Source organism: Peromyscus californicus, unplaced genomic scaffold (assembly GCF_007827085.1).
Source record: "Peromyscus californicus insignis strain IS unplaced genomic scaffold, ASM782708v3 Scaffold_14__1_contigs__length_90479793_seg_2, whole genome shotgun sequence".
Taxonomy (NCBI): domain Eukaryota; kingdom Metazoa; phylum Chordata; class Mammalia; order Rodentia; family Cricetidae; genus Peromyscus; species Peromyscus californicus.
In genome coordinates, this window is record NW_026294436.1 from 65,629,630 (window position 1) to 65,647,894 (window position 18,265).

The following is an 18,265-nucleotide window of genomic DNA, read 5'->3' on the forward strand; positions in this document are numbered from 1 at the left end:
GGGCTTTGCACTGTAACACTCTAGTAACTATGGTTACTAGGGAGACAGTGAGTTGAGGCTGAGCGGCCAAGCTTGCCACCCATGAAAGGAAAATATTGCTTAGTGCTATCCTGGGCATCGGCTGTCCTGCTTCCTCCTCCAGAGGCCACTTGCTCTAATGTCAGGCTCTGTGTGTTTTGCCACAAGAGAATATGAATTTGAAGTGTTTACACAGTGGCTCTGGTTTTCTTAAGTGTTTCCATATCTGATTGTCTTTAAGGTTTGTGGTAGCTGCCATGAATTGTTAACGTGACAGGGTGGAGGATCATCTAGGAGACAAGTCTCTGGGCAAATCCTTGAGGGGTTATCTAGATTAGGTTAATTAATGTGGGAAGACCTATCGTAAATGTGGGCAGTACCAGCCCACGGACTGGGCGATTGGACTGAATAAAAAGAAGAAAGCCAGCTGAGCACAGGAATTCATTGCTCTGTGCTTCCTGACTACAGACACACACTCTGTGACCAGCTTCTTCATGCTCCTCCTGACCATGACGTCATCACGATGGCCAGCACCCTTGAACTGTTAGCTGAAATAAACCCTTTCTCAAGCTGGTGTGTGTGTGTGTGTGTGTGTGTGTGCGCACATATGTATGTATACAGGTGTGTGAGTGTGTGTGTGTGTGTGTGTGTGTGTGTGAGTGTGTGTGTGTGTGTGTGTGTGTGTGTGTGTGTGTGTATGCTTAGGCCAGGGGAGGACATCAGGAATCCTTCCCTAACATTCTGCCTAATTCCTCTTAAGAGAGGGTCTGCCACTGAACTTGGAACACGTGTTATTTTGCCTGAGCTGGGAGCTGCCAAGAATCTTCACCTTCTGAATCCACATTTCTGGGGTTACAACTGTGATCTTCATTGCCAACTTGGTTAATCTGGGGATCACCGAGGAGATGTGTGTGAGGGTGTTTCCATAGAGAGTTAAGAGAAGCAAGAAGACCCGCCCTGAATACGGGCAGCCTGGGGTGGTCAAAAGACTGACTATAATACGGAAGAAAGGAGAAAATGGAAAGACCACATTCTTTCTACTGCTTCCTGATGACAGACAGACCTGATATGACATTACCCCACTGCTGCAGTGGCTTCCCTGCCGTGACAGTACCCGCAAACCAGGAGCCAAAAGAAAAACCTTAACTTGTCTTTGTAGGCTTTATGTTAGAGCAACAAGGAAAATAACGTTTCAACAACTTTCAGGCATACCAGTGACCTTCCACTGACCCAGGGTGCTACCACATGATTGACTTGGGGCCACTCATCTCGAAGGAAGGCTGCTCCCGTGACTCACCCCCCCCCTCCCAGGCTGGTGTTCTGGAAACTCACCTTCAATCTTGGTCTTGAAGTGGGGGTACTGGTTGAGGATCTCCACCTGCTTCCTCCAGTCAAACTCGTTTCTCCAGAAGGACACCACTTTCTTCAGGTAGCTGGAGTTGAAGCCATAGTGGAAGCGGCTGCCCTCCAAAGGCGGGGATGCCCGGAACCTGTCAATCCTCTGGTGTAAGTCCTGCAGGGAAGAAGCCAGGGTGGGTGGGCAGAGGCAGGGCAGAGCTTGTGTCCACAACTCAGTGTGAACCCTGCAGCCATAGATGGGCACCACGGAGGGGCCACACAGTGGATCCCTGAGAGGCTGATGGTTCTTCCCTGTGGACTTCAGAATCCTTTCATCTCTTTGTTTTGGTGGAATGGGAGGTTCAGGGAGGGGATGGAAGGCTTCGCACAGGCCACACATGATGTGTTCTCCCTTTTAGCTCCATCCCAGCCATCTTTTCATTTCTCAGGTGTGCGAACAATACTTACTCTTTTCTTTTCTTTCTTTCTTTCTTTCTTTCTTTCTTTTTTTTTTTTTTTTTTTTTTGGTTTTTCCGAGACAGGTTTCTTTGTGTAAGCCCTGGCTGTCCTGGAACTCACTCTGTAGACTAGACTGGCCTCAAACTCATAGAGATTTGCCTGCCTCTGCTTCCTGAGTGCTGGGATTAAAGGATTTTTTTAATTTCATGTTTGATTTTTTTTGATTTTTTTATTTTATAATTTAATTTAATTTTACATATCAGCCACGGGTTCCCTTGTTCTCCCCCCTCCCGCCCCCCGCAATACTCACTTTTAATTCATCAAGCCTTCTGTAGAGTAGGGGTTGGTAAACTTTGTCAAGAGCCATAGAGCAAGATTATCAGGCTTTGCAAGATGCAAATCCTCCACTTTGTCCCAGCAGCAAAGGAGCTGTCACAGATGACCCCTGCAGGAGCAGTGAGGTCACAGCCACAGATGACCCCTGCAGGAGCAGTGAGGCCATGGTCACAGATGGCCCCTGCAGGAGCAGTGAGGCCACAGTCACAGATGACCCCTGCAGGAGCAGTGAGGCCACAGTCACAGATGACCCCTGCAGGAGCAGTGAGGTCACAGTCACAGATGACCCCTGCAGGAGCAGTGAGGTCACAGTCACAGATGACCCCTGCAGGAGCAGTGAGGTCACAGTCACAGATGACCCCTGCAGGAGCAGTGAGGCCACAGTCACAGATGACCCCTGCAGGAGCAGTGAGGCCACAGTCACAGATGACCCCTGCAGGAGCAGTGAGGTCACAGTCACAGATGACCCCTGCAGGAGCAGTGAGGTCACAGTCACAGATGACCCCTGCAGGAGCAGTGAGGTCATGACCACAGATGACCCCTGCAGGAGCAGTGAGGTCACAGTCACAGATGACCCCTGCAGGAGCAGTGAGGTCACAGTCACAGATGACCCCTGCAGGAGCAGTGAGGTCATGGTCACAGATGACCCCTGCAGGAGCAGTGAGGTCACAGTCACAGATGGCCCCTGCAGGAGCAGTGAGGTCACAGTCACAGATGACCCCTGCAGGAGCAGTGAGGTCACAGATGGCCCCTGCAGGAGCAGTGAGGTCACAGTCACAGATGACCCCTGCAGGAGCAGTGAGGTCACAGATGGCCCCTGCAGGAGCAGTGAGGTCACAGATGACCCCTGCAGGAGCAGTGAGGTCACAGTCACAGATGACCCCTGCAGGAGCAGTGAGGCCACAGTCACAGATGACCCCTGCAGGAGCAGTGAGGTCACAGTCACAGATGACCCCTGCAGGAGCAGTGAGGTCACAGTCACAGATGACCCCTGCAGGAGCAGTGAGGTCACAGTCACAGATGACCCCTGCAGGAGCAGTGAGGTCACAGTCACAGATGACCCCTGCAGGAGCAGTGAGGTCACAGTCACAGATGACCCCTGCAGGAGCAGTGAGGTCACAGTCACAGATGACCCCTGCAGGAGCAGTGAGGTCACAGTCACAGATGACCCCTGCAGGAGCAGTGAGGTCACAGATGGACCCTGCAGGAGCAGTGAGGTCACAGTCACAGATGACCCCTGCAGGAGCAGTGAGGTCATGACCACAGATGACCCTGCAGGAGCAGTGAGGTCATGGCCACAGATGACCCCTGCAGGAGCAGTGAGGTCACAGTCACAGATGACCCCTGCAGGAGCAGTGAGGTCACAGTCACAGATGACCCCTGCAGGAGCAGTGAGGTCACAGTCACAGATGACCCCTGCAGGAGCAGTGAGGTCACAGTCACAGATGGACCCTGCAGGAGCAGTGAGGTCACAGATGGACCCTGCAGGAGCAGTGAGGTCACAGTCACAGATGACCCCTGCAGGAGCAGTGAGGTCACAGTCACAGATGGCCCCTGCAGGAGCAGTGAGGTCACAGTCACAGATGACCCCTGCAGGAGCAGTGAGGTCACGGTCACAGATGACCCCTGCAGGAGCAGTGAGGTCACAGCCACAGATGACCCCTGCAGGAGCAGTGAGGTCACAGTCACAGATGACCCCTGCAGGAGCAGTGAGGTCACAGCCACAGATGACCCCTGCAGGAGCAGTGAGGTCACAGTCACAGATGACCCCTGCAGGAGCAGTGAGGTCATGGTCACAGATGACCCCTGCAGGAGCAGTGAGGTCACAGATGACCCCTGCAGGAGCAGTGAGGTCACAGTCACAGATGACCCCTGCAGGAGCAGTGAGGTCACAGTCACAGATGACCCCTGCAGGAGCAGTGAGGTCACGGTCACAGATGACCCCTGCAGGAGCAGTGAGGTCACAGTCACAGATGACCCCTGCAGGAGCAGTGAGGTCACAGATGACCCCTGCAGGAGCAGTGAGGTCACAGTCACAGATGACCCCTGCAGGAGCAGTGAGGTCACAGTCACAGATGACCCCTGCAGGAGCAGTGAGGTCACAGTCACAGATGACCCCTGCAGGAGCAGTGAGGTCACAGTCACAGATGACCCCTGCAGGAGCAGTGAGGTCATGGTCACAGATGACCCCTGCAGGAGCAGTGAGGTCACAGTCACAGATGACCCCTGCAGGAGCAGTGAGGTCACAGATGACCCCTGCAGGAGCAGTGAGGTCACAGATGACCCCTGCAGGAGCAGTGAGGTCACAGTCACAGATGACCCCTGCAGGAGCAGTGAGGTCATGGTCACAGATGACCCCTGCAGGAGCAGTGAGGTCACAGATGACCTCTGCAGGAGCAGTGAGGTCACAGATGACCCCTGCAGGAGCAGTGAGGTCACAGTCACAGATGACCCCTGCAGGAGCAGTGAGGTCACGGTCACAGATGACCCCTGCAGGAGCAGTGAGGTCACAGATGACCCCTGCAGGAGCAGTGAGGTCACGGTCACAGATGACCCCTGCAGGAGCAGTGAGGTCACAGATGACCCCTGCAGGAGCAGTGAGGTCACAGTCACAGATGACCCTGCAGGAGCAGTGAGGTCATGACCACAGATGACCCCTGCAGGAGCAGTGAGGTCACAGTCACAGATGACCCCTGCAGGAGCAGTGAGGTCATGGTCACAGATGACCCCTGCAGGAGCAGTGAGGTCACAGTCACAGATGACCCCTGCAGGAGCAGTGAGGTCACGGTCACAGATGACCCCTGCAGGAGCAGTGAGGTCACAGTCACAGATGGACCCTGCAGGAGCAGTGAGGTCACAGTCACAGATGACCCCTGCAGGAGCAGTGAGGTCACGGTCACAGATGACCCCTGCAGGAGCAGTGAGGTCATGGTCACAGATGACCCCTGCAGGAGCAGTGAGGTCACGGTCACAGATGACCCCTGCAGGAGCAGTGAGGTCACAGTCACAGATGACCCCTGCAGGAGCAGTGAGGTCACAGTCACAGATGACCCCTGCAGGAGCAGTGAGGTCATGACCACAGATGACCCCTGCAGGAGCAGTGAGGTCACAGTCACAGATGACCCCTGCAGGAGCAGTGAGGTCACAGTCACAGATGACCCCTGCAGGAGCAGTGAGGTCATGGTCACAGATGACCCCTGCAGGAGCAGTGAGGTCACAGTCACAGATGGCCCCTGCAGGAGCAGTGAGGTCACGGTCACAGATGACCCCTGCAGGAGCAGTGAGGCCACAGATGACCCCTGCAGGAGCAGTGAGGTCACAGTCACAGATGACCCCTGCAGGAGCAGTGAGGCCACAGTCACAGATGACCCCTGCAGGAGCAGTGAGGTCACAGTCACAGATGACCCCTGCAGGAGCAGTGAGGTCACAGTCACAGATGACCCCTGCAGGAGCAGTGAGGTCACAGATGACCCCTGCAGGAGCAGTGAGGTCACAGTCACAGATGACCCCTGCAGGAGCAGTGAGGTCACAGTCACAGATGACCCTGCAGGAGCAGTGAGGCCACAGATGACCCCTGCAGGAGCAGTGAGGCCATGGTCACAGATGACCCCTGCAGGAGCAGTGAGGTCACAGTCACAGATGACCCCTGCAGGAGCAGTGAGGCCACAGATGACCCCTGCAGGAGCAGTGAGGTCACAGTCACAGATGACCCCTGCAGGAGCAGTGAGGTCACAGTCACAGATGACCCCTGCAGGAGCAGTGAGGTCACAGTCACAGATGACCCCTGCAGGAGCAGTGAGGTCACAGTCACAGATGACCCCTGCAGGAGCAGTGAGGTCACAGTCACAGATGACCCCTGCAGGAGCAGTGAGGTCACAGATGACCCCTGCAGGAGCAGTGAGGTCACAGTCACAGATGACCCCTGCAGGAGCAGTGAGGTCACAGTCACAGATGGCCCCTGCAGGAGCAGTGAGGCCATGGCCACAGATGACCCCTGTAAGGAGCCGTAAGGCCGTGTTCCATCAAACTTACGTATATGACTGAAGCTCAAATGCTGCACAATCATTGTATACCTCCAAGTATTAGCTTTCTTTTGGCTTTTGTCCACACTGATCTCAAGCTATTAAAGCCATTCTTGACAGTGGCCAGTGCAAGAAAAGGTCACAGGCTACATTTGGCCTCTGAGCCGTGAGGTGCCAACACTCGCAAACAGTTGAACGACTCACCCTAACCCAGTGAGATAAAATGGACTGTCTAGGAGACAGGTTCCAAGTGCCCTGGGTGTGAATCAGATACCAATCCAGCAACCCATCTGGGCATGCTCATTTCAGCTCATAGAAACAATTCAGGTGCCACCATTTCCAGAGACTTCCCCCATGCTCTGGCCTTTCCCAAGCAGGTTTGCAGTCCTCAACGCTTAGCTTCTGCCCTCAGCCTCCTGGTTCTCGGTCCCCTCCTCCTTGGAACTTTCGTCAATGTGTCTGATGACACTGATTCTTCCTGATCCCTGGGTCTCCAGATCTTTTTTTTTTTTTTTTTGGTTTTTCGAGACAGGGTTTCTCTGTGTAGCTTTGCACCTTTCCTGGAACTCACTTGGTAGCCCAGGCTGGCCTCAAACTCACAGAGATCCACCTGGCTCTGCCTCCCGAGTGCTGGGATTAAAGGCGCGTGCCACCACCACCCGGCTGGGTCTCCAGATCTTAACACCATGCATTCCTTTCTCATCTACCGATGCTGAATGTGTGTGTGGAGCTGTGGGAGGGAAGTGGGGGAAGGGCCGTCTTCTCCCATGCATTCCATAGAGTGCTTGCACCCAGTAGGTACTCAAGCACTAAGTGTGAAAAAAAAGGATGGGTTGGACCATGTCAGTTCTCCCCCCTCAGGCCCTGCTCCATCCAGGCTCTTAAGGAGGTCCTTCCCTTTGCTCTCTGTCCCTACTAGTCTGCTTCTCTTGACTCTGGGGTTGTGAGTGGCCTTGGAATTGCAGATGATTTCTAACCATTCTGCTTGTTCACACACTCTCCTGGGACCCATGGCTCTACCATTTTCAGCTTCATTTTTATCCTCTGTGAGCTGAGACAGCAAGCCCCATGGGGCAGCGTGATAAAGATCACGATGGGCCCAGGAGTACCCAATACACAGTAAGGACCCACCTAAGGCTGACCCTGTGATCTCCACGCTGTTGCATTTCCTGGGGGGCATTGCCTCCCACATAGAATCTGGGGCATCTGCTCACTTTTCCCTTCAAGCTATCTCAACCATCCTTTAGGTTAGGCAAGGGGAAACGAATACAGCAGCCTCTTGTGACCTGTTGTACACAGACGACTCCTTGGGAGTCCTCCTGACCCATCCTGGGCCTCAGGTTAAGGATGGGGAGACACTGGAGGGATGGCCCTGAAAAGTGGACACCTTTCTTGGGAGCAATCTGTGTCTTGCTTGAGGAAGAAGGCTGGAAAGATAAAGGGGGTCACTGAAGGGCTACCTTCCAGCTTTTGCTCCTGCCTGTAAAAGGGCGTCTCACCTTGATCTCCTCGTCTGATGTCTCCACCTTGAAAGACCGGATGCTCTCATCTTCTCTGGCTGAGGGCTTCGACCCTGGGCCCCACCAGCCATCTTCAAGTGGCAAGGTTTCTTCCTTGTCCCGGGAGACAAACCAGTAGATGACAAGGCCCAGCACCGAAGCCAGGAGAAGTTCCAGCCACATGACACCTGGGTGATTGAATGGAAAAAGAGAAGTAACAGCTCTAACATTAACTAAACGTGACATAAAGGGGTTCACTAATAGACCTGCTTAGGAAGCATTAAGTTACACAGAAATAACTTACTGAAGGTCCCTGCCTCAGTGTTACTGGAGCATATCTGTAAGACAGACATCTCCTAGACAGTATAGAGAGTGCTAAGAAATCCTCATAGTTCTGACTTAGCTGGAACTTAGGTGTCCTGAAGTTGTGCTTTTAAAACTTGCTCCTCACGCGCCCCTCCTCTCATCAGAAGAGAGCAAACATTTGACAAGCGGCCTTGAAGGAATGTCCCCAAGAGCTGCTCCAGTCGTGTTCCTCAGCCTCTGTGATCAGCTCAATTGAAAAAAAAAAAAAAAAAGCATCATAGAGATAACCAAAGCCTTAAGTTTCCGTGTCTGCAACACTTGCTTACTTGCTCAAAAATGTAACGGTGTAGGAGCTTAAAGGCCACCTGTAGAAGAAAGTGTGTGTAAGAAAGTGTGTGTAGCCGGGCGGTGGTGGCGCACGCCTTTAATCCCAGCACTCGGGAGGCAGAGCCAGGCGGATCTCTGTGAGTTCGAGGCCAGCCTGGGCTGCCAGGTGAGTCCCAGGAAAGGCGCAAAACTACACAGAGAAACCCTGTCTCGAAAAACCAAAAAAAAAAAAAAAAAAAAAAAAAAAAAAAAAGAAAGTGTGTGTAATGTGTATAACATTACAACATTCTATACACAATGTGACAAATTGGTTTCCAGGCTGAATTCCCCGAGCATTAGCAGGGCTCCTAATGCAGGGCTCCAGATGCACACTTTAAAGAGTTTTTCCTTTTGTCTCTGAGTGCTGGTTGAATTTCTCATTGGGTGGGGTAAATTTCCATTACAAGACGAGGGGACCAGCAAGAGGAATGACTTGGCCAGGACTTGGTGCCAGGCAGGCCAGAGATTCCAGGTGCCAATGGGTTCCTGCCTGGCACCTTCCCCACTGACTCTGGCTCTATTCATGTTTGTCCTGTAAGAAAAATGTCAATGACGACAGAACGAAAACCATGCTTCCTGTCTCAGCTGTGGTTTGCTTTTTACAAGAACCCCCGGGGTTGATGATTGTTTGATGGCAGCTGTCAACAAAGATTGTCACACCCTAGGCTTGCACACAGCCACCGCTGCCTCACATAGAAGTAGTTCTTCAAGGTGTCAGCACAGTGACTGTGCACTCCATCTCAGACCGAGGGCACTGTCCTTACCAATCACTACGGTCAAAGGTCATTTAAAAAATAACCTCTGCCATGTGTCTTTAAGTTTTGTTTTTGTTTTTTCCTGAGATAGAGTGTCTCTGTGTAGCTTTGGAGCCTGTTCTGGAACTCACTTTGTAGACCAGGGTGGCCTCGAACTCACAGAGATCTGCCTGCCTCTGCCCCCAAGTACTGGGATTAAAAGCGTGTGCCACCACTGCCTGGCTGGTTTGTTTGGTTTTTTTTTTTTTTTTTTTTTTTTTTTGGTTTTTCGAGACAGGGTTTCTCTGTGTAGCTTTGCGCCTTTCCTGGTACTCGCTTTGGAGACCAGGCTGGCCTCGAACTCACAGAGATCCACCTGGCTTTGCCTCCCGAGTGCTGGGATTAAAGGCGTGCGCCACCACCGCCCGGCGGTTTGTTTGGTTTTAATTGCTGTGGCTGTGACTACAGTCCACATTCTCATCCACATTGGGCCAAAACTCTTCCTCTCTCATTGAGCCCCACATTCCTTATTTGGCCTTTAAGAACATCCCTCTGTTCCAGCTACGTCATAGTTTATGATTGAGGTGTTCCCGGACAGGTAAACCCACCACACTCCCACTACGTCAAGAAAACCATGAACTATTCTGGGGAAATAATGTGGCGACTTTGGCACGGCCCTGGATGGGTCCCTGGGGTGCATTCTGAGGCCTGGGACCTTTGAGGGAGTCTTCGGCTCCTGATGCTGCTAGGGAGGCTTTCTGACACCTAGATCCCTGGGAGAGGAGGGACTGTCACTGTGGGCCTGACAGCAGGGCTTGGGTCTGGGACTAGAGCTGACTGGGCTCCTTGCTCTGAGCTCTGTCTCTGTAGAGGGCCGTCCTTGCGGTGTGCAAAGGGTGGCAAGAGGTCAAAGGTTCTGGGAGATGGAGTCCAGGTGGTGATAATGGATTAGGAAGCTGTCTTTGCCCACCCATATCATCTCTGCGTATTTCCAACAGCTTTATTGAAATAGAACGCACACGCCCTTCAAGTGTCTAATCCAGTTGGTTGGAGTGTACTCATGGCGTGTGCAGTCCCCTATGTGGTTCCTGGCTCTTGTGTGTCTCACTCCATATACAGCTGGTTCTTCCATGTCCTACCCTCCCCTGGGCCCAATGCAACCAGTTCTCAAATTTCTGTGGCTACTCATGGCCTATTAAAGCTCAGAAAATCCGGTTGGTTATGTGTTGATCTGAATTTGTTTGGTTCCTGTGCATTTTTTTTTTTTCCCTCAGAGAGGAGCAAAAGAACTTAGTTTCTGCAAACCAGTAAGTCTCAGCCTAGACTGTGGCCTGGCTCCTCAGCTTCCCTTTTCCCAGGGAGCAGCCAGCATGGCTCTGTCGGAAGAAGGTGGCTGGAACGTGAACTGTGTCCTCGGGACAGTGGCGGGGAGGTTTCATAAGACACCATGCATTCAGGACCAGCGGGAAGACAGAGCATGGAGGTGACAAGATGGGCTCAGGGCCACGCTAGGCAGTGGAAGTCCAAGGAAGGAAAACATGCTGCCTGTGTGTCAGCCTCTCCCTGGGTGTTGGTAGAGGCCCCAGGATACTCCTATTAAGAGTCCCTTAAAGGTGAGAATCGGGCCAGTGAGTGCTCTTCCTAAATATACTGGTGGGCAGAGGGCCAGCACTAGGGACTCTGCAGTACTGTGGCTGGGTATAGGGCATCTGCTTCCTGATGTGTGTGGGAACTCACGTGTGCAAACTGGTTATGTTTCACAAGTGACCCTATCGACATTCCCAGGCCTGTCATCAGCCTTGGAGTCATCTGTTTCTTCCTTCATAGCCATCCGTCCCTAGGCACTGCTGTCCCACAGGTTCAGCCCCCTCCATGGCCAGCTCCTCTCTGATCAGACTCCCCATCCTACATCAGATACCGCTGTGGCTTTCAAGACTCACCCCGAGCCCATTAGCTAGAATCGCAGGCACACTGAACGCTCACTCCAGCCATCTTTAGAAGCCACACCCTGTGAACACAGACTTGAACTCCCCACACATTTCCCTCTTCAGTTCTGCATGGCTCTGAGTCTCTGTGACAGTTTACAGAGTCTCAGAGTGCCAGATGCAGGCTTTGCCTGTGCCCGCCAGAGGGCGCCGTAGGGATGCTGGGGATGGCATCCAGTGCCCATCCCCAGCCTGGCAGACCGAAGGTTTCTTTTCCTCACCCCCAGTGGCTGTCCCCAGGACCCTTGTCCATGATAATGGTCAGTTAGGTGGTGAGACCAGCATTCCTTGAATTAAAAAAGTCCAGGGATGGCCACAGACAGGCCCCCTGATTTAAGGGGATTAAGAAAAGAATGGAGAGAGAGAGAGAGAGAGGGAATGATGAAACAGGTTTCTTCTTTTTTTCCTTTTTTTTAAAACCCAAAGATACCTTCTCCCTGACAGAAATCTTGTTCTCTGAGAAGGGGCACAATGTCCTCTGTTGCCCCCTGCATTGAAGGTAGGCTAGGTGCAGGGTCTGTGGGGGACACAGGGGGTAAGCACCCTGGCAGCAGGACACCTGCGTGCGGTTCACCCAGCCTGAGGCTAAAATCATAAGGGATCCGGTTACCAGCAGGTGAGACTATGCCTGTCTAGGCTCCTGTTGCGTCCCTAGCACCCCGCCCCACAGGCAGCACAGACAATCACTGTTGTTTTGGACCCAGCTGAAGAGGTCCTGGAAGCTAAGGAGAACAAGTTTGCATGATGTCATCAGGAGAGCCGCAAGGACGGGCAGCAGGAAAGATGGCCGGCCTGTCTGGGAACTTGACAAGCAGCCCCCCTACCTGACGGCAGCAGGGAGAGACCAAAACACCGCTGTTGCTTTCCTTGGGGACAGGAGCAGCTGCTTTCCTTTTTGGGCAGGATTATCCCAGCGTGCTCTGCTGTCCACCAGGGCTCAGTGCTGGCTCCTTGAGCCCTCTTCAAGCAGCAGACCTATGGAGCTCTGCACACAGTAGCATCCAGAGCCCCTGGGAGAGGCCCGGCAGACTGAGCGTGAGTCCCTACCCACTTTCTCTTTGTACACTTGCACGGCCCCAGTGACTCAGCTAATCGGCTGTGTGCACAGGCCAGTTATGACTCTGGACTTTAGACAGCAAACTGAATGAACTTCAGTGACCCAGAGGCCAAGTGCCAAGAGGACTTCGCTGGACCTCCATCTAAAGGAAGAGAATCAAGGACACAGAGTGTTAGGACGGCCCATGCCAACTTTGCCCAGCAGTCTCCCTTTTTAGTGGAATTTTGGTTATATGTGGGGAAATTGCAACCTGAAAAATACTATATTGAAATTTCAGAAACAATTCATCATTTAGAACCGTGTGCCGCCCTGAGTGGCATGATTACAGCTCCTATTGTCCCAGTCCATCCCACCCGCTTCATAAGCCATGCCTTAGTCCACTGCATCCAAGCTGTATATGCTAGGTGTCCGTTAGTTACCTAGGAGTGATCAGTTGTCACATCGACTATTACAGTATGGCAGAGCTGTGTCCTGATTTCATTTAATAACAGTTCCAAAGCTCAGGTCCAGTGATACTGGCACCCCTGTACAGAATGCAGAACACTGTTAACATTCAACTGGATTATTAGTTATTGTTGCTAATCTCTCACTGGGCCTAATTATGAACAGCTTCGTCATGAGTGTGTATGCATGTGTACTCATAGTATATTCTAATACGTTCTTCAGTTTTAGTCTGCCATGGGGTAAGTTTCTTGGAAAGTGTTTTCTTCCAATAAGCCCAAGTGAAGTTACAATGGAGAACAAAGTAACAGATCTAAAGTGAAATTTAAATTGTCCTCTTACACTCTAATTAAGATAAGACAGTACTTTGCTCAAGGAAGCGACCTTGAGACTCATGATCTCAGACTACAAGGCAGGTTTGACTACAGTGTGATAGTTCCACATCTACCAACCTCCACTCCTTATTTTACAGCAGGTAGTAAACGCTATTCTAGATTAGCCCAGAGTAGCAGCCAGCATTGACCTTCTGGAGGTCGGGTCTCCAGGATGTGATAATAGACAGTGTGTACAGATTCATGAAGAAGACACAAGTCACGGAACTGAATCTGGCCCAGGAAACAACAGCAAAAGCTGACAGGTGGGATGGTGTCACGCTGCAATTCTGCACCGCAGAGCAAAGCATTGACCTCGGGATGGGAGAAAGGTTTGGCTAGTGTTTCAGGCAACAGAAGATTAATGCATAGAACACACAAAGAATAACAAATAGAAAAACAAAAAATCCAATTTATAAATGGGCCGATGCTTTGAGCAGACACATCTCAAAAGAGGAACAAAGAGCCAATAAACAGAAGGGAAAATGCCCAACATACTTTGCTATTAAGGAATGTGTTGCCATTCCAGTAAAAAAAGGCTGCTACCAAAATATCTAAAAGTAGGCAATTCAAGTGAGAATGTGGAACAAAAGGAATCTTTACACACTGTTGGTAGGAATGTGAATTAATGCAGCCACTATGGAAATCAGTTTGGAGGTTCCTTAAGAAACCAAAGTTAGAACCACCATACGACCCACCCATAGCATTGGTTATAAACCTGAAGGAATATAAGTCAAAGCATCACAGAGATACCCTACACATCTATGTCAATTACTACATTATTCCAAGGCCAAGAGACCAGCAGAGAAACCCATAACAGATGAATGGATAAAGAAAATGAGGAGGTATGTATACACAAAGGGGTTTTTACTAAGCTATAAAGATGAATGACTTTGCAGGCAAATGGACAGAGGCTGAGGTCATCACGTTAAGCCAAAAGTCAGACGCAGAAAGACATGTGTTTTAGTTGCTTTTCTGATGCTGTAATGAAACACCATGACCAAGCAACTTACAGAAGATTTGTTTGAGCTTACGGTTCCAGAGGGATAAGAGTTCATCATGGTGGGGGAGCATGGCTGCAAGTGGGGGGCTGTGGCAGGAGCAGGGTGCCCAGCCCTAACCTCTTAACCACAAGTGTGAAGCAAAGAGCCCAGTTAGAACTTGGGTGAGGCCTTAAGCACTCCAAACATGCCCCCAGGAACATATTTCCTCCAGCAAAGCCTCAGGTCCTAACCTTCCCCAGACAGTGCCACCAAATGAGAGCCCATTAAGTGTTCAAATGCTGGAGATTATGGGGGAGGTTTCTCAAGCAAACCCTCACAAGTATTACAGGTTTTCTTTCATATGAGAAAACTAGGGAGGAAAGAAAAAGGCATCTTAAAAATAGAAGAGACACTATTAGTGAAAGGCACCAGAAGAGGAAAGAAATGTGGGAGTGGCCAGCTGTGGCAGCACACACCTTCCATCCCAGCAGCCGGGAGGCAGAGGCAGGCAGGTCTGTGTAAGTTCGAGGCCAGCCTGGGCTCCATAATGAGACTCAATTTAAAGAAAAGTGTGGAAGTAAGAGACTTGTAATGGTAGGTGTGATGACTAGTCACTTATCAACCTGATGAGCTCCAAAATCTCCTGATGGGTGAGCCTGGACATGCCTGTGGGGGAGTATCATGACTGGGTTAACTGAGGTGGGGAGATCTACTCACTGTGTGCAGAACCACTCCCTGGGGTGGGATCAGGAGTCACAGAGCACACTTTCATCTGTCTCTGCATCCTGACTGGGAACAATGTGACCTCACGCTCCTGCACCTGTGACTTTTCTGTCACAACGGACCACGGAACTGAGTCAAAATCAATGCTCCCTTCCTTAAGTTGCTTTGTTAAGGTATTTTAATAGGGCAACAGGAAAAGTTACTAGACAGTAGATCAGAGCAAAGAACCATAGAGACATGTATAGAAATGTCAATGAAGCCCATTAGAATTCCTGTCTGAAGAATGCTTCTTTGGCCGTCAGGGCATCCACTGTTGCCCAGCTCCCAGTTTGCTCCTCAGCAGCCATTTATAGTGTTAAGCCTCACACTACCTGTGGTGGTTTGAATTGAATTGGGCCCCATAACCTCATAGGGAGTGTGGCGCTGTTAGGAGGCATGGCTTTGTTGGAGTAGGTATGGCCTTGTTGGAGGAAGTGTGTTACTATGGATGTGGGCTCTGAGGTCTCATATAAGCTCAGGCCATCTGAAACACATCTAGTGTTTCAGACCACTTCCTGTTGCCTGCAGGTTGAGATATAAGACTCTCAGCTCCGTCTCCAGCACCACTCTGCCTGCACGCCACCATGTCCCACCATAATGACAATGAGTTAAATCTCTGAAACTGTAAGCCAGCCTAATTAAATGTTTTCCTTCATAAAAGCTGCTGTGGTCATGGTGTCTCTTCACAGCAATAGAAATCCTAACTAAGACACTACCCTTAGGGGCAGCACAGCCTGCCAAGGGCCAGACCATTGGCCAGGAGGAGGCAGATTGCATTTTTTACCTCAAAGGAAAAGCTGATAAAAGCCAGGTCATGGATCAGGATGGATGCCAGTCAGAGGCAGGAAGGTGGTCTATCTGTATGGCTCTGTCCATAGGCCCTCCCATCACACAAAGAAACTGAGAAGCACATCCCCCGGGCAGTGGTGACTATTTTTGCAATCCGTAGAAAATGGGGTCTCCACAGGCTGAGCCATTTCTCCTGCCCAGGAGTTCTAGTTTTAACTCGAGGAGCTTCTTACCAATTTCCTTAGTAGCTGCATCCCAGTTACATTCCCAGGAGCAGTGGATAGGCTGTTCCTCCTCATATCCTCACTGGCAGTGGCTGCCATATTTAGGACATTGCTTTTCCGTGTATTTTTCAGGTCATTTCCCTCTTTTGAGCTGTTCATTTGCCATCCATTGACTGGATGATTTGGGGGGGGGAGGCGTGTCATTTTTGGAGCTCAGTATAGATCCTCGATATTACTCGAATCCTAAATGGTCTTATAATAAAAACCTGGAGCCAGATATTGGGGTAAATGCTGGAAGATCAGAGGAAACAAGCCACAGCCACTTCTCACCTCGCCAACTCCTCAGCTGAAAAGAGAAGATCCTGTCTCCACAGATCTTCAGACTGAATGCCTCTGAGTCCTCAGCCGAAAGGGACTATAGTTCCTGTCTCCTCCCGCCTTATACTCCTTTCTCTGCCCAGCCATATCTCTTCCTGTCTCAACCTTCCTAGTGCTGGGATTCAAGGCATGCGACTCCCAAGTACTGGAATTAGAGATGTGTATCACCATTGCCTGGCTGTTTCTCTTTTAAACTGGATAAATTTCATGTAGTCCAGGGTGGCTTTGAATTCACAGAGATCCAAACAGATCTCTACCTCCCGAGTGCTAGGATTAAAGGTGTGTGCCACCACTGCCTGACCTCTGTGGCTAACTGTGGCTGGCTCTGTCCTCTGATCTGCAGGCAAGCTTTATTTGAGTATAAGGATATAACACCACACTGCTCTGTCAGATGTGTAGCTCTGTGGGCTGTGCCCTCATTCAGTTGATGGTTTCCTTTGCTGCACAGAAGGTTTTTGATGTCATGTAGTCGATTGGTGAATTCTTGAGATTATTTCCTGGCCTATTTAAGTCCTTGTCTGTGTCTACAGCATGTCTTGAATTGTTTCCTTTTAGCAGTTTCAGAGACTTAGTTTTTTTTTTTCTTCCCTGAGACAGGGTTTCTCTGTGTAGTTTTGGTGCTTGTCTTGGATCTCACTCTGTAGACCAGGCTGGCTTCGAACTCACAGAGATCCACCTGGCTCTGCCTCCGGAGTGCTGGGATCAAAGCTGTGCACCACCACCACCCAGTCAGAGACTCAGGTCTTACATGAAGGTCTTTGATGCACTTTGAATGGATTTTTGCACAGGGTGAGCGATGCGGTCTAGTTTTCTTCTGCACTTGAATATCCAGTTCTCTCATCTCCGTTTGCTGAGGCTTTCTGTCAAGGTGTTTTGGACACCAGGATGAAACATCAGGTGCTGTCACTGCATAGGTCTCTGTCTGGGTCCTCCATGGTAGTCTATCGGTCTGCCTGTCTATGCTTGTCTTTTATCATGATGTTTTTGTCACTACAGCTCTTAAACGTCATTTGAGGCCAGGTACTGTGGTATTCCAGCACTGCTTTTTCTGCTTGGGACTGCTTTGGCTATTTGGGGCTCTTTGTGTTTCCATATAAATTTTATGATTTTTTTGAAGTGTTTTTTTTTATGATTTGTGAAATGTATTGTTGGAATTTTGATGGGTACTGAGTTCAATCTATAGATCACTTTCAGTAATTTGGCCTTTTCACAATATTAACTCCACCTATTCATGAGCGGTGGAGACCTTTCCATTTTCTAGTGTCTTTTATTTCTTCATTACAGTGTCTTAAAGTTTCTAGTGTAGAGGTCTTTCACCTCCTTTGCTACATTCAATCCTGTTTTGTTTTTTATTAACTTGAAAATGTTATTCTTTTATGTAGATGGTGTTTTGCCTGCATGTATGTCTGTGCACAGCATGCATGCCTGGTGCCCGCAGAGGCCAGAACAGGGCACTGGATCTCCTGGAACTGGAGTCACAGATGGCTGAGTCGCCATGTGGATGTTGGGAATTTGAACCTCCGGAAGAGTAGCCAGTGCTCTTAACTGCTGAGCCATCTCTCCAGCCCTGGTATTTTACTTTTAAAAGTTATTGTGAGTGGAGTCTGATTTCTTTCTCAACAAGTTTGTTACTGGCACATAGAAAAGCTTTACATGATGCTTTTGTATCCTGTTCTTTGCTGAGAGGGTTTATCAGCTAAGAGTGTTTGGTAGCATCTTTAATTTTTTTTATATAAGAGTTTTGTTCACATGTATGTCTGCATACCACACGTGTGCCAGAAGAAGGCGTCAGATTCCTAGGAACTAGAGTTACAGATGGTTGTGAGTCCCCATGTGGGTGTTGGGGATAGAACCCAGGTCCTCTCAAAATGCCGACAGTGCTCTTAACCGCTGAGCCTTTAGGGTCTTTTAAAGATAGGATCATGTATTCTAGAAATAGGTATAGATTGATCTTCTTTCAAATTTTTATCTCCTTTTTTTTTTTTTTTTTTTTTTAGAAATAAACCTTTAAGCGCAGCGCACTCACACATCATTCTCAGTCTGTCCTGTGTGGCTTGTGTCCCCATTCATCCGCACTGTGTTAGCTTCTTGTCCCTCACTCACCAGTCTCGGTATGGTTAACCAGATCAGTGGGCAGTACTTGGGGCCAGGTGCCATTATTTCACTTAACGATGCCCCTGTGGGCAAGGGGAATCGT

General features: G+C 50.2%; 1 protein-coding gene across 4 annotated transcripts in view; it reads right to left on the minus strand.

Annotated features, from left to right (window-relative positions):
- Positions 1-18,265, minus strand: part of LOC128110071 (epoxide hydrolase 1-like) — a 28,849-nt gene that overhangs the window by 8,745 nt on the left and 1,839 nt on the right. The window contains exons 1-3 of one of the 4 annotated variants that reach the window (XM_052737823.1): positions 11,888-18,046; positions 7,673-7,860; positions 1,351-1,531 (exon numbers count right to left, since the gene is read on the minus strand). In XM_052737823.1, coding sequence (XP_052593783.1) covers positions 1,351-1,531; positions 7,673-7,855 — 364 coding nt within the window. In that variant the 5' untranslated portion in view covers positions 7,856-7,860; positions 11,888-18,046. Of the gene's footprint in view, positions 1-1,350; positions 1,532-7,672; positions 8,346-11,887; positions 18,047-18,265 lie in introns of those variants that run through there. The other 3 variants (XM_052737822.1, XM_052737824.1, XM_052737821.1) reach the window with 3 other exon arrangements.